At 41.3% G+C, this 18,622-nt stretch overlaps 1 protein-coding gene across 1 annotated transcript in view; it reads left to right on the forward strand.

Annotated features, from left to right (window-relative positions):
* Positions 1 to 18,622, forward strand: part of KIF26B (kinesin family member 26B) — a 387,002-nt gene that overhangs the window by 285,176 nt on the left and 83,204 nt on the right. The window contains exons 6-9 of the mRNA XM_070734075.1: positions 11,517 to 11,723; positions 12,260 to 12,353; positions 12,917 to 13,179; positions 17,636 to 17,819. Coding sequence (XP_070590176.1) covers positions 11,517 to 11,723; positions 12,260 to 12,353; positions 12,917 to 13,179; positions 17,636 to 17,819 — 748 coding nt within the window. The remainder of the gene's footprint in view (positions 1 to 11,516; positions 11,724 to 12,259; positions 12,354 to 12,916; positions 13,180 to 17,635; positions 17,820 to 18,622) is intronic.

Here is an 18,622-nt window from a genome sequence, read left to right on the forward strand (position 1 = left end):
GTACATGATAAATGGTAATGGGGTTCTACTAAAACATGATCCAGGAAGCCTGAAGTTCAAAGAATAGACCAGTTAATTTACATAGTGCTTTTCAGTTAAGAATTGATGGGTTGCTGGCGGTGATATATTTAAACTTCCATCATTTATTGAAACAGGTTCCAGTTTTGGGTTTTGGGTGCTCCAGGAAATGGATTCTCAAATAGCAGTTGATAAAAGATCTCCATTAGTCTCTGTAATATCATAGTTATGTAACCCTGGATAGATAGTTTACTAATTTTAATATAGGGCATCTCTTACTATTTTATGTCACTGTTTTCCTTCATTGATGATGATTATTATTTTGTGATGCCATTCAGATTTACCAATAAAAGTTAGGCTTACAATTTTGTGTGCTGGAACACCAAAGCTAATGAATTTTGTGGTTAGCTCTGGCCCAGCTCCTGCCCCAAGGACTGTGGATGTGGGGGAGACATCCACATGCTGCAGGCCTGTTTTGCCCCCGGTGGAATCTGATGATGAAGGCTCCTCTGACCAAGAAGACATGAGTGATAGGGAGGAGGAGAGTGTGGCAGACAGCTCAGAAGGAGATCAATTATCTAGCTCCTCCTTGGATTCAGAACAAGAGTTAATGATACAGCCACCCATGCGGAGAGCGATGCATAGGCAACAACAACTGAGAGATTATTATCAAAGAAAATGAGGCCACATGGTTGGGTGGGGCTGTGGTAATTAGTGAGGCTGCTATAAATAGCAGCCTGTGGGTTTGGCCATTGTGGAGGATTATCTGATCATTGTGTTTTGTGACTGCTTTACTGACTTTGGCCTTTTGTGTGCTGATTTTTCTCCGCTTTGAAACTAAACCAGAGCAAAGTGTGTTTCACTTTGTGAAAGAAGAAGGACTGTGAATTGCCTCACAGTTGCAAGCTAAGTATCACAGGACTGATAAGGGACTTGTACCAATTACTAGTATGTTTGGAGACGAGTGCTCTTTGCTATACCAAAAGAGGGCTTAATTTAAGTGAATTTTCATTATAAAGAACATTGTTTTGAATTTTCAAACGTGTGTGTGTCTGAAATTTGTACCTGTGAATTTTTGGGAAGATTCTACCAGAGAGCCCGACAGAACAATGAAGCTCCATAAGGTTGGTCTTCACCTCTTAGGATATCTGTGATCATGACCATAGAGCTCTATGATGTTTGTGAGGTAAACACTCTCAAAGAAAAAACGGTTGTTAAATAAGTGACTGTGTCTAAAATGTGAGTAGAACTGGATTATTCTGATCATTTGAGTTCATGCCATGCTGCACAAACATGGTGCTAATTAAACTATGGTTGTGTTTTTAACCCACGTGTATCTCCTAGAGTCACTTTTGAAAGATGGGTAGTCTTACCAAATGGTTTAAATACTTTAATAAATGGTTGAAATAAAATGAATTATTAAAACCTCTATATTAACTACGTACATTGTGCAGTTGTTGCCTATTGTACAACTGTATTCTTTGTTACGGGACAAACTTAGTAGGGCTTAATTGATATTTACTAAATTTTAAAAAGGAACATTATCTGTCTTTTTTGTGATACAATGATTTCGATACCTATCCATGCTTCCTGTACATAGAGGTAAATAGCTGACTGTGAAAAACTAAGGAAGATAATGGCTACATTTCTTATTTCATTACACTGCTATAAACAAAAATTCAGTGGGTGTTGGATCTACTGTTCTATTCCACTACTACTTTTGAAAAGTGAAATAGATTCATTTTGTCCGCACTTCCTCCCTCTTCAAGCAAAACACTACCTGTTTATGGCATCAGAGAAGCTGTCAAAGCCTGAAAAAAAATGGTGGGAATGTCAGCCTCCATGCTGCTTGCTTGCTTCAGCTGCCATAGAAATGGGGGAAGGGGGGAGATCTAGGTATATGGGAGGAGGGGGAAAGCAGTGCTGGAGATGTCTCATATGTGTCTGATTAGCGAGTTAGGGAGGAAAGTTCTCGGGGGGTTTTGTTGCTATTTTATTGGATTTGTATGCCGCCCCTCTCCGTAGACTCGGGGCAGCTAACAGCAGTAGTAAACAGCATATGACAATCCAATATAAACAGTTAAAAACCCCTACTGTAAAACCAACATACATACAGACATACCATGCATAAAATTGTAAAGGCATAGGAGGAAAGAGTATCTCAATTCCCCCATGCCTGGCGGCAGAGGTGGGTTTTAAGAAGCTTACGAAAGGCAAGGAGGGTGGGAACAATTCTAATCTCTGGGGGGAGTTGGTTCCAGAGGGCCGGGGCTGCCACAGAGAAGGTTCTTCCCATGGGTCCCGCCAAGCGACATTGTTTAGTTGACGGGACCCGGAGAAGACCCACTCTGTGGGACCTAACTGGTCGTTGGGATTCGTGCAGCAGATATTGCATGGCTAAATGGACATTAAACCAGCTCAAGGTCAGTGGTTTCTGCAGACCAGATGCAATGTGGCCCACATGACATCTGGGGAGCATCAGGTTTGGATGGCCAGCCCAGGTCTTTGAGAGGAGGGATTTGGGATACTTTCTATATGTAATTTTTATGCCTTTTGCCTCAGATCTTGCTTTCAACTTGTTGATATTAGTTCGTATCTGGTAAAAGTGCCTTTCTCTACAATCAGGGAGTTGAAGTTTTTCCTTTCTGGGTTTTGAGAGGAGGCACATCTGACAGGGAGTTTATAAGGGACCATAAAGAAAGGAAGGAAAAGGTAAAAAAAACGTGTCATCCAATTTCAGTCAGCAGAAAAGATTCCCTGGACCCTTTGGATTTACACTTGCCAGTAAACTTTTGGAATTCACTCTTCCCTGTTTAATTATGTCTATGGAGATTCACAGTCATCTAGGTCATGGTTGTCTCAAAGATGCTTTTTCAAGAAGAAACTGGACTTCCTGGAAAAAAAATCCAGTTGCCTCTTGAAAAAGAACCTTTGGGAGCTAGTTAACTATATGATCATTAGTTAGTGACAGCCTTCTATGTAGATCAGGCAGAAAATATGACCAGATGAGCTAATTCTACTTTATTGTAAAGCTAATCTGAAAGCAAAGTTTTCCTGTCATCTCCTTTACAAGCCTGAGAAGCTAGGGAGAGTTCCTTCTGAGCTATTTGCCTCATCCAATTTCATTCCAATATGCATATGTGGGTTATACTGTCTCTTATTTGATCATTCTCTAGGCCAGAAGTCCCCAAACTTGGCAACCTGTGGACTTTAACTCAAGTTATGCTGGCTGGAGAATTCTGGGAATTGAAGTCCCCAAGTCTTAAAGTTGCCAAGTTTGAAGACCTCTGTTCTAGGCAGTGTTTCTTAGCCTGTCTCTAACGATCTTTCCCACATATTGTTACATTTAGTTCCAGGCAATTTAGATGGCTGTATGCAGCTAACCAAATTTAAAAACCTCTGTGGATGGCAAATAATGGCCTAATGGGCCAACCAGAAGTTCATTTCTGAACTTCCGGTTGACCTGTTAGGCCGTTTTCCCCATCCACAGCCTTCTGGAGGCTTTCCTGAAGCCTGGGGAGGATGAAAACAGCCTTCCCCTATCCTCCGGAAGGGCAAAAATCAGCTGGCCAGTGCATGCTAAGGCAATGCCTCGTGATAAGACTCCGCGTGCCACCTGTGGCACACGTGTCATAGGTTTGTCATCATGGCCCTAGATAATGGCAAGAATGAAAACATCGAACAATTCATTCTTCTCACTATCCTAGTGTATTGGTTTAAATCTGGATAACTGCCAATCTTACTGTGAATTTACTTGGTTTCAGCCTCATGATAAAAGAAATATAATTCCTTTTTGGTTTCTTATTTTCCGCTGCTAGATAAAAAAAACTTCTCTTGTGAGAAAATGGCTATAAGTCACAGGATGATTCACATTTTATTACACTGTTCATTCTGCGACTGCTTACAGTAAGAAATGATGTGATTCCTTCCATTATTTCAAGCAGTGGCAATGAAGAATTACAAAGCCTACTCTTGATTAACTTCAAATAAGTCTTTTCCTGCAGTCAGCAATTGCCATTATGTTGATGGAGAGCTAATATAACTTGATAGTTCTGCTCTGCCTCTGTCTCCATGGACAGTGCCACTCTAACCAAACCCCTGGCTTGTAAAAAAACAAGTCCAATAAAAGGTGCCAGAATGACTGATGGGATTAGTGACTCATAAAAGACACTCTGCCCATAGAGAAAGTTCCAGCTTTATGTGTCACACAAAGAGCTAAATAATTCAAACATGAAACCTTACTGTTTGGGTTTAGGTAGAGCTGTTTACACTACTGATATAGGTCTTTGAGTAACCCACCACACTCTTCATTATTAATTACTAGTGGTGAATGTAAATTTATTTAAATGTATTCAAAAGCATTTAAATTTATTTAAATTCCAACTTAGATAAATATTATTCCTGGAACACAGTTAGTCTTCAGGATTTGTGCAAGAGCTTCAGTGGTGCAGTGGTTAGAGTGCAGTACTGCAAGCTACTTCAGCTGATCACCGGCTGCCAGCAGTTTGTCAGATTGAATCTCAGTAGGCTCAAGGTTGACTCAGCCTTCCATCCTTCCGAGGTCAGTAAAATGAGGACCCAGATTGTTGGGGGCAATATGCTTACACTCTGTAAACCGCTTAGAGAGGGCTGTAAAGTTCTGTGAAGTGGTATACAGTGATCCCCCGATTATCGCGAGGGTTCCGTTCCAAGACCCCTCGCAATAATCGATAATTCGGGATGTAGTGGTGCGGAAGTAAAAACACCATCTGCGCATGCGCGCCCCATTTTCCATGGCCACACATGCGCAGATGGTGGAGTTTGCGTGTGGGCGGCGGGGAAGACCGGGGAAGGTTCCTTCGGCCTCCCAACAGCTGATCTGCTCCGCAGCGCGGCAGCAGCGAGGAGCCGAAGATGGGGTTTCCCCGTTGCCCAGGCAACGGGGAAACCCCATCTTCGGCTCCTCACTGCTGCCGCGCTGCGGAGCAGATCAGCTGTTGGGCGGCCGAAGGAACCTTCCCCGGTCTTCCCGCCGCCCAGGCAAAGGGGAAACCCCAAGATCGCTTGCCGCTTGCCCGTCACCCGCTCGCACGGCCGCTCACTTGCCGCTTGCCGCTTGCCCGTTCGCCTGCTCACTTGCCGCTTGCCGCTTGCCCGTTCGCCCGGCCGCTTGCCGCTTGCCCGTTCGCCCGGCCGCTTGCCGCTTGCCCGTTCGCCCGCCCACCTGCTCGCTTGCCCGTTCGCCCGCCCACCTGCTCGCTTGCCGCTTGCTCGCTTGCCGCTTGCCTGTTTGCCCGCCCGCCTGCTCGCTTGCCGCTTGCCCGTTCGCCCGCCCGCCTGCTCGCTTGCTGCTTGCCCGTTCGCCCGCCCGCCTGCTTGCTTGCCGCTTGCCCGTTCGCCCGCCCGCCTGCTCGCTTGCCCGTTCGCCCGCCCGCCTGCTCGCTTGCCGCTTGCTCACTTGCCGCTTGCCTGTTCGCCCGCCCGCCTGCTCGCTTGCCGCTTGCCCGTTCGCCCGCCCGCCTGCTCGCTTGCCGCTTGCCCGTTCGCCCGCCCGCCTGCTCGCTTGCCGCTTGCCGCTTGCCCATTCGCCCGCCTGCTCGCTCGCTTGCCGCTTGCCGCTTGCCTGTTCGCCCGCCCACCTGCTCGCTTGCCGCTTGCCCGCTTGCCCGTTCGCCCGCCTGCTCGCTCGCTTGCCGCTTGCCGCTTGCCCATTCGCCCGCCCGCCTGCTCGCTTGCCGCTTGCCGCTTGCCCGTTCGCCCGCCCGCCTGCTCGCTTGCCACTTGCCGCTTGCCCGTTCGCCCGCCCACCTGCTCGCTTGCCGCTTGCCACTTGCCCGTTCGCCCGCCCGCCTGCTCGCTTGCCGCTTGCCCATCACCCGCTCGTCCGGCTGCTCGCTTGCCGCTCGAGAGCAAGAGGGGAAGAGATAGAGAAAGAGAGAGAAGGAAAGAAAAAAGAAAGAGATGAGAGAGGGAGGAAGAGAGTGTGAGAGAGGAAGAAGCAAGATAGAGAAAGAGAGAGAGAAAGAAAGATGAGAAAGGAAGGGAGTGACGTCATCGGGTGGAAAAATCGCGATATAGCAATTCGCAATGATCGGGATCGCGAAACTCGGGGGATCACTGTATAAGTCTAAATGCTATTGCTATTACTATTTCTAAACCCTGTACTACAGTTATTTGAAAACAAAAAGTAAGAAAACTGTATTATTATTATTATTATTATTATTATTATTATTATTATTATTTATTAGATTTGTATGCCGCCCCTATCCGTAGACTCGGGGCGGCTCACAACAATAACAAAGACAATGTAAGAACAAATCTAATAATTTTAAAAAACACTAAAAACCCCATTATTAAAAGCTCTCCCTGGCTATAATAGCCACTCCACCCCCCCTTCCCTGGGGTCACGGTTGATGCCATACCTGAAACCCAGCTGGGCAAATTTCAGAGAGAGGAACTCCTCCCTCTGGGCCCAGCCAGGTCTCAGTCACGCTTGCCAGGTCGGCCTCCTCATTCAGGATCAAATCCCAGATGAGGAGAGCTTTATTTACCACCGACCTGGCATTGAATAGCAGCAACCTGAGCCAGGGCCAGAATTACACTCGTCACCAGCACCCTGGGTTGAAGCTCACGGAACCGGAACAAGGGATCGCTGTTAAGCAGTGATCCCTCCTTCCCCTGGAACGGCTAGTTCCATGGCTCCCGCCATATCTGCTTCTCCCGAGCAGGACCGGAATGTTCTGTACACTATTAGGAAAATTGTACACAATGCCCACAAAGATCTGAATGGATTTCGGTATACACTTTTGTTTTCATCTTTTATGAAAGCGAGGTAAAGCAAAGATGGTGAAAATGGGACATGCAGAAAAACCAGACTTAATATATACAGTTATTTCTAACTAGAGGTATTTCCTTCTATTAGTTCTTCTTAAGACCATTTTGGGGGGGGGGAGCCCACCATCAAAGTGCCTTTGGCAACCAGCCAACACATTTCTTATTTCATGAGTTTTCATGGATCATGTAAAGTCCAAGGTCCTATGAAATAGTTTCATATGTATATGCAGCTATTTGGGAGGACAAGAGGAAGAAAGTAAAGGGGGGCCTTGACAATAAGCATAATGATAATAAATTGGTTTCTATACTGAGACATTATCTAGAGAATAAAGAAAAGAAAAGCCATTAGGCTCGACAACTCCAGAAGTACATATTCTACTTTGTCACAATTCTCAGAAGTGTTTCAGAAAGTTGATAGCAAAAAGGACAAAATCATTACAAGAAAAGACCTATGTAAGTTCCAGAATTAGTGGAAAGTTTCCTAGCTGGTTATGGGGATTTGAAAAACTATTCCAAATGATTGCTAGAGTAGGAGTCTCCAACCTTGGCAACTTTAAGACTTGTGGATTTCAACTCCCAGAATTCAAATTCAGCTGCCTGAGGAACTCTTCTAAATTTTCAGGAGTGGTTTGTCATTTCCTTCTTCCTAGGTTTTGAGAGAAACTGACTGGCCCAGGGTTCGCCAGTTGGCCTCATGCCAAGATGAATTAGTACTTATCATTTCCAAATTTCTAGATCAATCTCTTAACTGCTGTATGAAACTATTTATTACCCAAATGCAAAAATTAAAAATAAATCTGTGTCTCTGTTTTGCGTCAAGGGAAAAAAGTATTGAAAACAGTAGTTTCAGACAAAGTATGAATTATGGGAAATTAAAACTACATTACATATTCTCCAATATTTATTTCAGTAGGCAGAGATTATTTTAATAATGCAGCCAGATAATGTCTACTTAGTTTAAGACTTGCTAGGAAGATGTATAAAATTACATTTTAGAATTTAAATTGATTATAATAATATTCTCTGTTCAATGTGATTTTTTTTCTTTGCTACTTCTTATTTGTTGCAATTGGTAATTGCAGCCAATTAAGAATTACATTATGAATGGAATAACATAATTCTTTGTTAGCCATTACATTTGATCACAAATTTAGCGAGTTTGGTTTGGTGATTAAGGCATCAGGCATGAAACCAGGAGAGAGTGAATTCTACTCTATTCTAAGTAGGAATAAAGCCAGCTGACTGTGACAATGGGGTAGTCACTTTCTCTCAGCCCCAGGAAAGTGGAAATGGTAAAACACTTCCGAACAACCAACTAAACATGACCCAGCAATGTGCAGCAGTGGCCAAAAAAGCCAACAAATTCTAAGCTGCATTAACAGAGGAATACACTCTAGGACTAGGGAGGTACTAATACCACTCTACAAAGCCCTAGTTAGACCACACCTATAATACTGCATTCAGTTCTGGTCACCACATTCCAAAAAAGACATTGAAACTTTAGAGAAAGTGCAGAAGAGAGCAACCAGGATGATAAAGGGACTGGAAACTAAAACATATGAAGTGAGATTGTGGGAACTGGGCTCTCTAGCAAAGAGAAGGACCAGGGGAGACATGATAGCAGACTTTCAATACTTGAGAGGCTGCCATAGAGAGGAGGGGGTCACCCTGTTCTCCAAAGCACCAGAAAGCCAGACAAGAAACAATGGATGGAAACTGACCAAAGATAAATTCAATCTGGAAATAAGGAGGAATTTTCTGACGGTGAGAGCGGTTTGCCAATGGAGATTGTGAACGCTCCAACACTTGACACTTTCAAGAGGAGATTGGACTGCCACTTGTCTGTGGTGGTGTAGGTTCTCCTGCTTGAGCAGAGGTTTGGACTAGATAACCTACAAGGTCCCTTCCAATTCTGATAATAAATAAATAAATAAATAAAAACCTTGCCAAGAAAGCTGCAAAGACTTATTCAGGCAGTATTGACGAATCAAACATAATTGAATGGGGGCGGGGAGATACGTGAGAGCAACAGAAATTAAAAACTGTTTCTGAGACACAAAAGTGACCCTATCCAATCTTGAATATCTAAACAAATAAGGTATTGTTAGGTAAATGGATAGGTATTTTTTGATAATAGAAATGATTGAAAAGTTCTCTCAAGCAGTGGTCCTGAACCTTTCTGACACCAGGGACCAGTTTCAGAAGAAGAAGTTGTCCTTCACCAAAGGTGGGGAGACATGGAGAGTAGTTTCACATGAACTTAGATCCCGTGTGTTCTGATCAAGCTAAAGCGACTTCAAAAACTCTCTTTTCAAGGCTTTGATTTTCAAAACTAGTAAATCTTTATTTCTCTTCTTCACTGGGAAGATCGTCCCGGTTACAATGCTGCTATGCAAAGGCGCAATCCAAATCTAATGAGCTGAGTTTATAAAGCTATAAATTTCTAATGAGCAGAGGACATCTTCCTTGCTAGCGCCTTATCTCTGAGTCATATTAAATCTAAATTTGCACAGTTTATCATAATATATCAAAAGCTTACTTCTCGGAGGCGAGGAATTCGTCCATATCCCAACACGCAGTTTGACTGAAAGCAGCTTCATTTCCAATACATTTCAGGATATGACACATTGGTTGATTTATACAATTCTACTTGAAGATTCAAAACTTTTTCCCAACATCTCCTCCCTACTTTTTGCTAATCTTCTAAATCTCACGTTCAACCAGGGACAGTCAGCTACCCCCTACTCTCTGAAGATGAACTGCTTACCATGCTAACATATAACTCATTTTCACCTGCACCCTCATCTACACTGCTCTCCGATAACTCCCTTAAATCAGGGCACATTAAAGCTTCTGTTTCTTCGTCCTCTTCTGAATTTGACACTTCTTGAGGCTGACAGGGAATACTCACAACACCGTGCATACGTAGATAAAACTTTGTTCTCTCGACCGCTGTTTGCATGGCCTGATTCTTAATAGCCCACAAATCAGTACCCCTAAATAGAATGTTTTTTTCTTTTTTAATTTATTGTTTTATCTTAGAAAATAAAATACAAAACAGTAAAACAAACAAACAATATTCTTTGTACTTTAAATTCATAATAGGGTCTTTCAGTTTGACATCTTTTTGTTCTTGTGTCTGAATTGTTTAAGAAATACTGACTGTATTCACATGGAGCAGTAATAACATTCATTTAAGGTTATATTCACAGGATGAAATAGAAACCAGCATGAAGTTTACGTATCCACTTCCTCCCTTTCTCTCCCCTGTTTCCTCTTCTCAGGAGGGGAATATGCAATATGCTTTAGTCCCCCTGTATCATATTCCTGCCATGCATTTAAGAATTATGGTTTCAAATAAATAACAGTCAATTGCTAAACAAACAATACAACGTTTAACATTTAAAATAAAAATCAGCCAGTTGCCTTTATTTTAAAACATCATTCTAGATTTGATGAAAATAAAAAATAAATTGCTAAGGTAAAATTAGTATGTTTTGACTTCTCCCTGTTTGGGATAATATGAGTGTGTTAACTGCTGGAGCAGTCTCATGTATCAGGAGCTTACTATAAACTATAATTATTGACATCTTTGAACCATGCCATCCAGTTTTATAATAATTTTGAGAGCAAAAGACTAGTCTAAAAAAAGAGAGAAGTGGGAAAAGACATTGTTTAATTTACCAAACTAAATAATGTGAAATTATCAAGGCAATTCAGTCTCACATTTTGAAGACATACTTCTTCTATAAAGTTTTACCTGATCTGTTACTTCAGCATTTGTAACCTATTTACATAAATTATGCCGTAATGTAAATGATATGTACGTATGACTTACTGTGGTACAATAATTTGAGAACCTTTTAAATATTATTAAAATTGAAGGCTTTTTCATTCTGCTGTGAATTTTTCAGATTATTGAAAAATGCCTGTTCTATTTCTAGCTGTTCTTGTTCTTGCTTTGTTAATTTAATGTTAATTTAGAAGTATCGCAGCACTGAAACTTTCTTCTTTTAGTTTGGTCCATGGAAATTAGTTTGCCTATACCAGTGATGGTGAACCTTTTTTCCCTCAGGTGCCAAAAGAGTGTGAACATATGCTATTGCACACCCATAATTTAATGCCTGGGGAGGGTGAAAACAGCTTCTCTCGCCCGCCAGAGGCTCTCTGGAGGCTGGAAACGGCCTGTTTCCCAACTTCTGGTAGGCCCAATAGGCTCATGTTTCGCCTTCCCCAGGCTCAAAAGTCTTCCCTGGAGCTGGGGGAGGGTTAAAATGTCCTCCCCCATCTCCTCCGGAGGCTCTCTGGAAACCAAAAATGCCCTCCCAGAACCTCTGTGTGAGCGAAAAATCAGTTGGCTAGCACACACGTGCATGTTGGAACTGAGCTAGGGCAACAGCTCGCGTGCCAGCAAATATGGCTCCGCGTGCCACCTGTGGCACCTGTGCCATAGGTTCTCCATCACTGGCCTATACCCACACGTGACAAGGAAGGTAATAATCTTAAAGTGGAACCTTATCTCACTTGCTTAAAAGGTTCAAGTCATTAATTCTGATATGCCCGATTTATTCAGAAAGCAGGATATTGAATTGGAATTGCCAGAATATTCATTTTAAATACCCATGAGTCATTATTTTCATAGCACTTCATGAAATACATTATTGTTATTATGTTTTTGCTAACAGGTGAAAGTCATGTTGCGCATTTGTTCTACTCTGGCTAGAGACTCTTCAGAATCCAGTTCCTTCTTAAAGGTTGATCCCCGCAAGAAACAGATTACTTTATATGACCCCCTGTCTTCCGGAAGCCAGAATGCTTTCCAAAAAAGGAGCACCCAAGTACCACCCAAGATGTTTGTATTTGATGCAGTTTTCCCTCAAGATGCATCTCAGGTACACAGCGACTCTAAGAAAGCCTGAAGCAATATTCCATCATAATTTTCAAGGTTGATTGTTTAGAAGTATGGAATCAATGATGCATACAATTTTGTTCTAAACGCATACTGAAATTTGAACTATAAACAGTTCAAAATGTGCAACTTGTTTTATTACAAAATAAATGGAAATGCATTAAAAATATCAGAGGAAAATGGGATGGAATTGACAAATAGTGACAGTAGTTAATCAATATTTTTGTCCTGGCTTGTAAATTCACTTCTCTGTATTTCTGCTTGTAATCTTGAATCTTCTGAAGTATAAGTGCCAATATTTCATTCCTTTAACATCAGCACCACAGAACTCTTTTCCACAAAACTCCTGTTCTTCAGCAACTAATATTTTCTATTGTCTGTCTGCTGATTGTCACCAGGCCTTATTAGCCTCCATGTATAAAGTATTGTGATCTCACCCAGTGGTTCTCCACTTGCTCCAAGTAAAGATATACAGTATTTGTGTTCAGAAAATAAAAATAAAAATCTCCTTTGTGACAGGCTGAAGTGTGTGCAGGAACTGTAGCTGAAGTGATCCAGTCTGTGGTGAACGGTGCAGATGGATGTGTATTTTGTTTTGGACATGCCAAACTTGGTTAGTATATTTTTTTATTCAGATAATATTACATCATATTATATATATTTTGCATGACATAGTTATCTATTTATTTACCTGTTGATTTATTTTACTTCTAATTCTCTGAAATAGCAAATACATATGTGTATATTTGCCCTCAGCATAGCTTTAGAGTAGAAGGTTGGTCATAATTGCTTGGAAGGTTTCTGAATAGAGAAGAAACAGTTAATAATTGTAATGTTTAGAATAAAAGAAGTAGTTATGCTTACATTCCCAGGATTACTAGCATTTTTGGACACTAATGTCTAGCAATATTGTGAGAAGTTGTTCCTTGATTCAAGGTCATGTTTACAGTTGACTGGCTGCTGTTGATAAGCTATTACCGGCATCTGTGAAAAGGAGTCACATTTTATAATTTTAGCTGTGTTGTACTGCATATAGTTATGTAATGGGGGTCTGGGCCATAAAAACAAACTTGATGAAAATAAATTTATGACATTTTAATCTTTTTTTGTACATTTTCTTATGTATGTAAATATATTTGATGTTGTTTTTCATCTCTTCTCCTGTATTCCCAACAGGAAAATCCTATACCATGATTGGAAAAGATGATTCCATGCAAAACCTTGGTATAATCCCTTGCGCCATCTCCTGGCTTTTCAAGCTGATTCATGAAAGAAAAGAAAAAACAGGAGCACGCTTCTCAGTCCGAATCTCTGCAGTCGAAGTGTGGGGAAAAGAAGAACACCTGAGAGATTTGCTGTCGGAGGTAGCAACAGGTAGCTTACAAGATGGTCAGTCACCAGGTGTCTACCTTAGTGAGGACCCCATTTGTGGCATGCAGGTGAATATAAAACTCTTTTGTGTCACAATGTAACTCGTGGCGCCCTGCTTTATAAGGTTGGTTTTGAGTCATAATAAATACAAAAACATACATTTTTCTAACTTGGAAATGTTTACTTTTAGGCTTACAAGGGACTTTATGACCTGCAGCTGCAGGCTGTCCACTCTCCTATCCTAAACATTTATACCTTTATAACTTGATGTTCAACAGGAACCTCTCTTTTCTGTAAAATGTTAAAGTATTTAGATCAAACTAAACTTCCGTTCCTACTATAATAATTTCACAATATATTATAGCACATTAAAATATTTATAATATTGCTGAAAAACTGGAGGCCAATAATATGCCTGTGGATGGAGGTACAGTTTGTGGAAATGGCACAATTAAGAGTAATAGGATTAGTATTGTTGTAGCACATACTATTAGCTACTTATTAATTACTGTCAAGTTATGAAAAGAAGCCAATAATATCACACATGTTCTTTGGATAGGAACCCCCAACTAATAGGCTTGGGGGAGGGAAACTAATTCCTGATCAAATTGCTAAAGTCTTGGTGCCCGAAAAAGCATGTATGAAAAAATATTTCCTGCTTTGGGCATTTATTATACTTTATAGTCTTAATATTTTAAATTAATGTGTGAGAAGAGACAAAGAAAAAGAGAAAAAAGCTAGAATTCATGATTTTAAGGAAAACTGAAATTGAGTGTAGAAGGATAAATAGCCTTTGTCATGGTCAGACCATTTTCTATTGCGGCTCGACTTCCTGGCTCCAATCCTTCCCCGCAAGGAGGCAGAACTGACTAGGAGGTTCCACCCCAGACGCCTGATGGACCCAGAGGGCTTTCAGAGGGCGCTTGGGGTTATTCCAGATGCACTCGTCCACAGTTCGGCAGAGTCTCTTGCTGAGGCCTGGAACAAGGTTGCAGCGGAGGCTCTTGACCTGATTGCGCCGCTGCGACCTCTCTGCGGCACTAGACCCCGTAGAGCTCCATGGTTCAATGAGGAGCTCCGGGAATTGAAATGCCAGAAGAGACGTCTAGAGAAGCGATAGAGGAAGACTAAGTCCAAATCCGATCGAACACTTGTAAGAGCTCATATTAAGACTTACAAAGTGGCGCTCAAGGTGGCAAGATGCGCGTATCATGCTGCCTTGATTGCATCAGCGGAATCTCGCCCGGCCGCTCTGTTTAGGGTGACCCACTCCCTTCTTAACTAGGGGGGAGTTGGGGAGCCCTTGCAGAGTAGTGCCGAAGACTTTAACACATTTTTCGCTGATAAAGTCACTCGGATCCGGGTGGACCTTGACTCCGATTGGATAGCAGAGTCGACTGACAATGAGTCAGTTGAGCTGACTGGGGCCCATACTTGTCTACCTGTCTCGACCAGCGGGGAGGTGACACGGAGCTGGGTCCAGGAGATTGTCAATGCTTCTTTGGAGAGGGGGTCCTTTCCAGCTCCGTACAAGGAGGCACCAGTTGCGGCCCTATTTGGACTGGGAGTCACTGCTCACAGTCACTCATGCCCTCATCACCTCGAGGTTCGACTACTGTAACACTCTCTACATGGGGCTACCTTTGAAGAGTGTTTGGAAACTCCAGATCGTGCAGAATGCAGCTGCTTCCCTAGGTATTCCCATGTTACACCAACACTCCGCAGTCTTGCCGATCAGTTTCCAGTCACAATTCAAAGTGTTGGTTATGACCTATAAAGCCCTTCATGGCACCGGACCAGAATATCTCCGAGATAGCCTCCTGCCGCACAAATCCCAACGGCCGGTTAGGTTCCACAGAGTTGGCCTTCTCTGGGTCCCGTCGACTAAACAATGTCAGCTGGCGGGACCCAGGGGAAAAGCCTTCTCTGTGGCAGCCCAGACCCTCTGGAACCAACTCCCCCCAGAGATTAGGATTGCCCCCACCCTCCTCGCCTTTCGTAAACTTCTTAAAACCCACCTCTGCCGTCAGGCATGGGGGAACTGAGACATCTCCCCTTGCCTATGCAGTTTTATGTATGGTATGCTTGTGTGTATGTTTCTTATATAATTGGGGTTTTAGGCTTTTAATGTAAAATTGTTATTTTAGACTTAATATTAGATTTGTTATTACATATTGTTTTATCTTTGTTGTGAGCCGCCCTGAGTCTGTGGAGAGGGGCGGCATACAAATATTATTATTATTATTATTATTATTATTATTATTATTATTATTATTATTATTATTATTAATAGTTTGGACTTCAAAAATCAATTGTTTTTTTAAAATAAATTCAGAAGATTACATACTTGATTATTTAGAAAGATAGTCAGAACACAATACAAAGAATTCTAATGAGAAAAATAAAGATAGAGAAACAAAAACGAACAACATAGCAAGACCTAAAAGGATACATAGGGGAAACAGAAAGAGGAATAGATGACCACGAAAAAATATGTGGCAACAGTAATGAAATACCATAAAAATAGTGTCAGGAAAACAGCCACAGAAAAGAAATCAGTTACTCAGGGAGGTGATGGGCCTGCTTTCAGTGCAAGAAGAATGAATTGAGTCTACTGTTGGGTTGGATTCCTTGGTATAATCCCTTGGTATAATCCCTTGACATAATCCTGCATTAATTTGAGTTGGACATAATGGCCCAAATAGCCTTAGCCAACTCCTTGATTCTGTGTGGCAGGACATAGGTAGATAGGTAGATAGAGATAGATGGAGATAGAGATAGAGATACATACACACACACACACACACAAACACACATACATATCTTTGTATGCAATAACACAGAGATTATATTAATTATAAAATATGTCATTGGCCCTAAATTTTAAATACATAACCCTTGATCACAAAAAATAACACTCAGTTATTTCAATGGTATTGAAAGACTGCAAGTTCAGAAAACAATCACATGTATCTACAATCCAGGATTGTAAATTCTGTGTTTCATTCCATGTAAATTCAGTGTTTGATTAATTATCTTCACTGTACAGTAAATAATTCTTTACACAGTGATACATTCCAACTTTTATATAAAATTTAAGAACCTACTCATATCTGTGAGCCATAAAACCATATTAACAGTTACATGAATCTGAAAAGAAAATATAACTATTGATAAACTCAATATCATATGGATAAGGATTCCTTCTCTGTATTAGATTATACAATACTACAACATAGTAGAACTGTTAATTTTTCTTGGAACATTTTCTGAGGAATCTAGTAATTATGGAAAATAATATCTTCTTGTGAATCAGTCTGATATTTAGATCTGATAGATTGTCATCATTATACAGTTTTTAAAGTAATTTAATCAATAGTTAAATTACCATCTGTTGCACATATCCATAGGGATATTAGAAACTATTGGTAGTACAGTATTACTAATCAAATTAATATGCAAACTATGGGCAGTTTCCAGTCAAGAATTTGACCAGATAACTTTCCAAGATGTTGCTTATCTGAGTAAGCTTTGGTATATGCATACGTATCAATAAAATATAATACGCCATCAGCATATATTAACAATTCATCCATCCATCCATCCATTAATTAATTAATTCATTCATTCATTTATTCATTCTTAAAATTCTGTGCCACCCATCTCATTATTAAGGGATTCTGGGCAGCCTACAATCAGTATAAAACAGTATAAAATGACCCCAAGCCAGTTGATAGAGCTAGACCCTTTCAATGAATTATGGTGAAATTAGTCTTGCCATGTGATATCTTAATTAGTTTGAACTAAAAAAGTAATTAAAAAATAGTGATCCTCCAAACTAATGCATAGAACAAAGTAGCTGAATGTACAGTGATTTGGATGTCAAAGGACTGTGGATATGGGCATAACTAAGCATGGTGATAGATAGAAGCTGTAAAGAGCAAGGTTCAGTATCAGCCTAGACCAGGGGCGTCCAACTCAAGGCCCACGGGCTGGATCTGGCCCATGGGATGGTTAGATCTGGCACTCAAGGCCGCCCTGTAAACAGCAAAAGACCAGCCTGTGGTGCCTCTGCCAGCAAAAATGGAGCTCCGTTTTCACAAGCAGAAGATTGCAGAAGGCTGTCACAACTGAAAATTGAGCTCAGGAGCCTATTTTGGCTGGCAGAGTGCCCCTGCCCCCACAGGAGCCCCCAACACGAGTGATATTGAACTGGAACATGCCCACCCTGGCCCCACCCACCCCAGTCCCTGAGGTGAAACAACCCTGATGTGGCCCTCAATGAAATTGAGTTTGACACCCCTGGCCTAGATGAAGAACGGAAGCATGGCAACGAGAATCGATGATGCTAGATTCAGCATCAAATTTTGTACTTTTCCCCTTGGAAAGCATTTCAGCTGTAGATGTTCTGTAAAGCAGCATGTTCCTTAATCAGAGCAAAATTGTATTTTGACTTTGTTAACTGAAAATTGCTTATCAGTGTTGAATCTCAATAAGCTTTCTATGTCTCTGGGTACCTTGCAGCTTCAAAACCAAAGTGAACTCAGAGCTCCCACTGCAGAAAAAGCTGCCTTTTTTCTTGATGCAGCAATTGCCTCTCGTCGAAGCAGTCAGCGAGATTGTCAGGAGGAAGACCAGAAGAATTCACATATGCTCTTCACTTTGCACATCTATCAGTATCGAATGGAGAAGAGTGGCAAAGGGGGAAGTAAGTCTCATTGTTTTCCCACCCACTCCTATGATTAGCCATTATTCAGATGTTTATACATATGCAGCAAGAATATTATACCGTGGGGCATTTTTAATACGGGTGTGCATGTGATAAAGTGATCATACCTATTGTTATTTTTGGCCTAGTACTCATATTGATGCTATGAGTCTAAGGATAGTTCAGAATGAAGCAGTTAATTTTGTGCTTTACTGTCACTTCTAGAAATGATTGTCCCAGTCTCTTTCCCATTCTTGTTGTGTAGAGCCAATGCTGATGGCTATAAGGAAGGAGAGGAGGTGGAGTGGGAGGGAGAGGGTTTCTCAAATAATGAAAGATAATACCATTTTTGCTCTATAAATCTTCAGAATCTATTGTTCCCAAATACCTTAGTATGTCTAAGTGCCAGAAACTGCCTTGGCCATTCAGACTTTGATGTAACCCATGTTTTCATCCAGGAAATGAACTGGTCATGTATGTAAGCATTTGGAAACAGTCAGAAGAAGCTTCCAAAGCAACCACTTGAATCTAAAAATGGAACAAGCCACTTTAATAAATCAAAAAGGGGTCCTTTGGGTGCGGTTTTGCACATTCCAAAGTAACTTTTGTAAAGTTGCATAATCATTTATGTATTTGGCTTATTCTTTTTCCTTGTCGGCTCAAGAGGTAGAATATTTGTTTGTTTTTTTATTCAATTATTTATCAAACATGTATAGAACTACATAAGTAAAAAGTAACATTATTTTCATTTATTTGTTTATTGATTTGATTTGATTTGATTTGATTTGTATGCCGCCCCTCTC

The sequence above is a fragment of the Erythrolamprus reginae genome, chromosome 1 (genome assembly GCF_031021105.1).
Source record: "Erythrolamprus reginae isolate rEryReg1 chromosome 1, rEryReg1.hap1, whole genome shotgun sequence".
Taxonomy (NCBI): domain Eukaryota; kingdom Metazoa; phylum Chordata; class Lepidosauria; order Squamata; family Dipsadidae; genus Erythrolamprus; species Erythrolamprus reginae.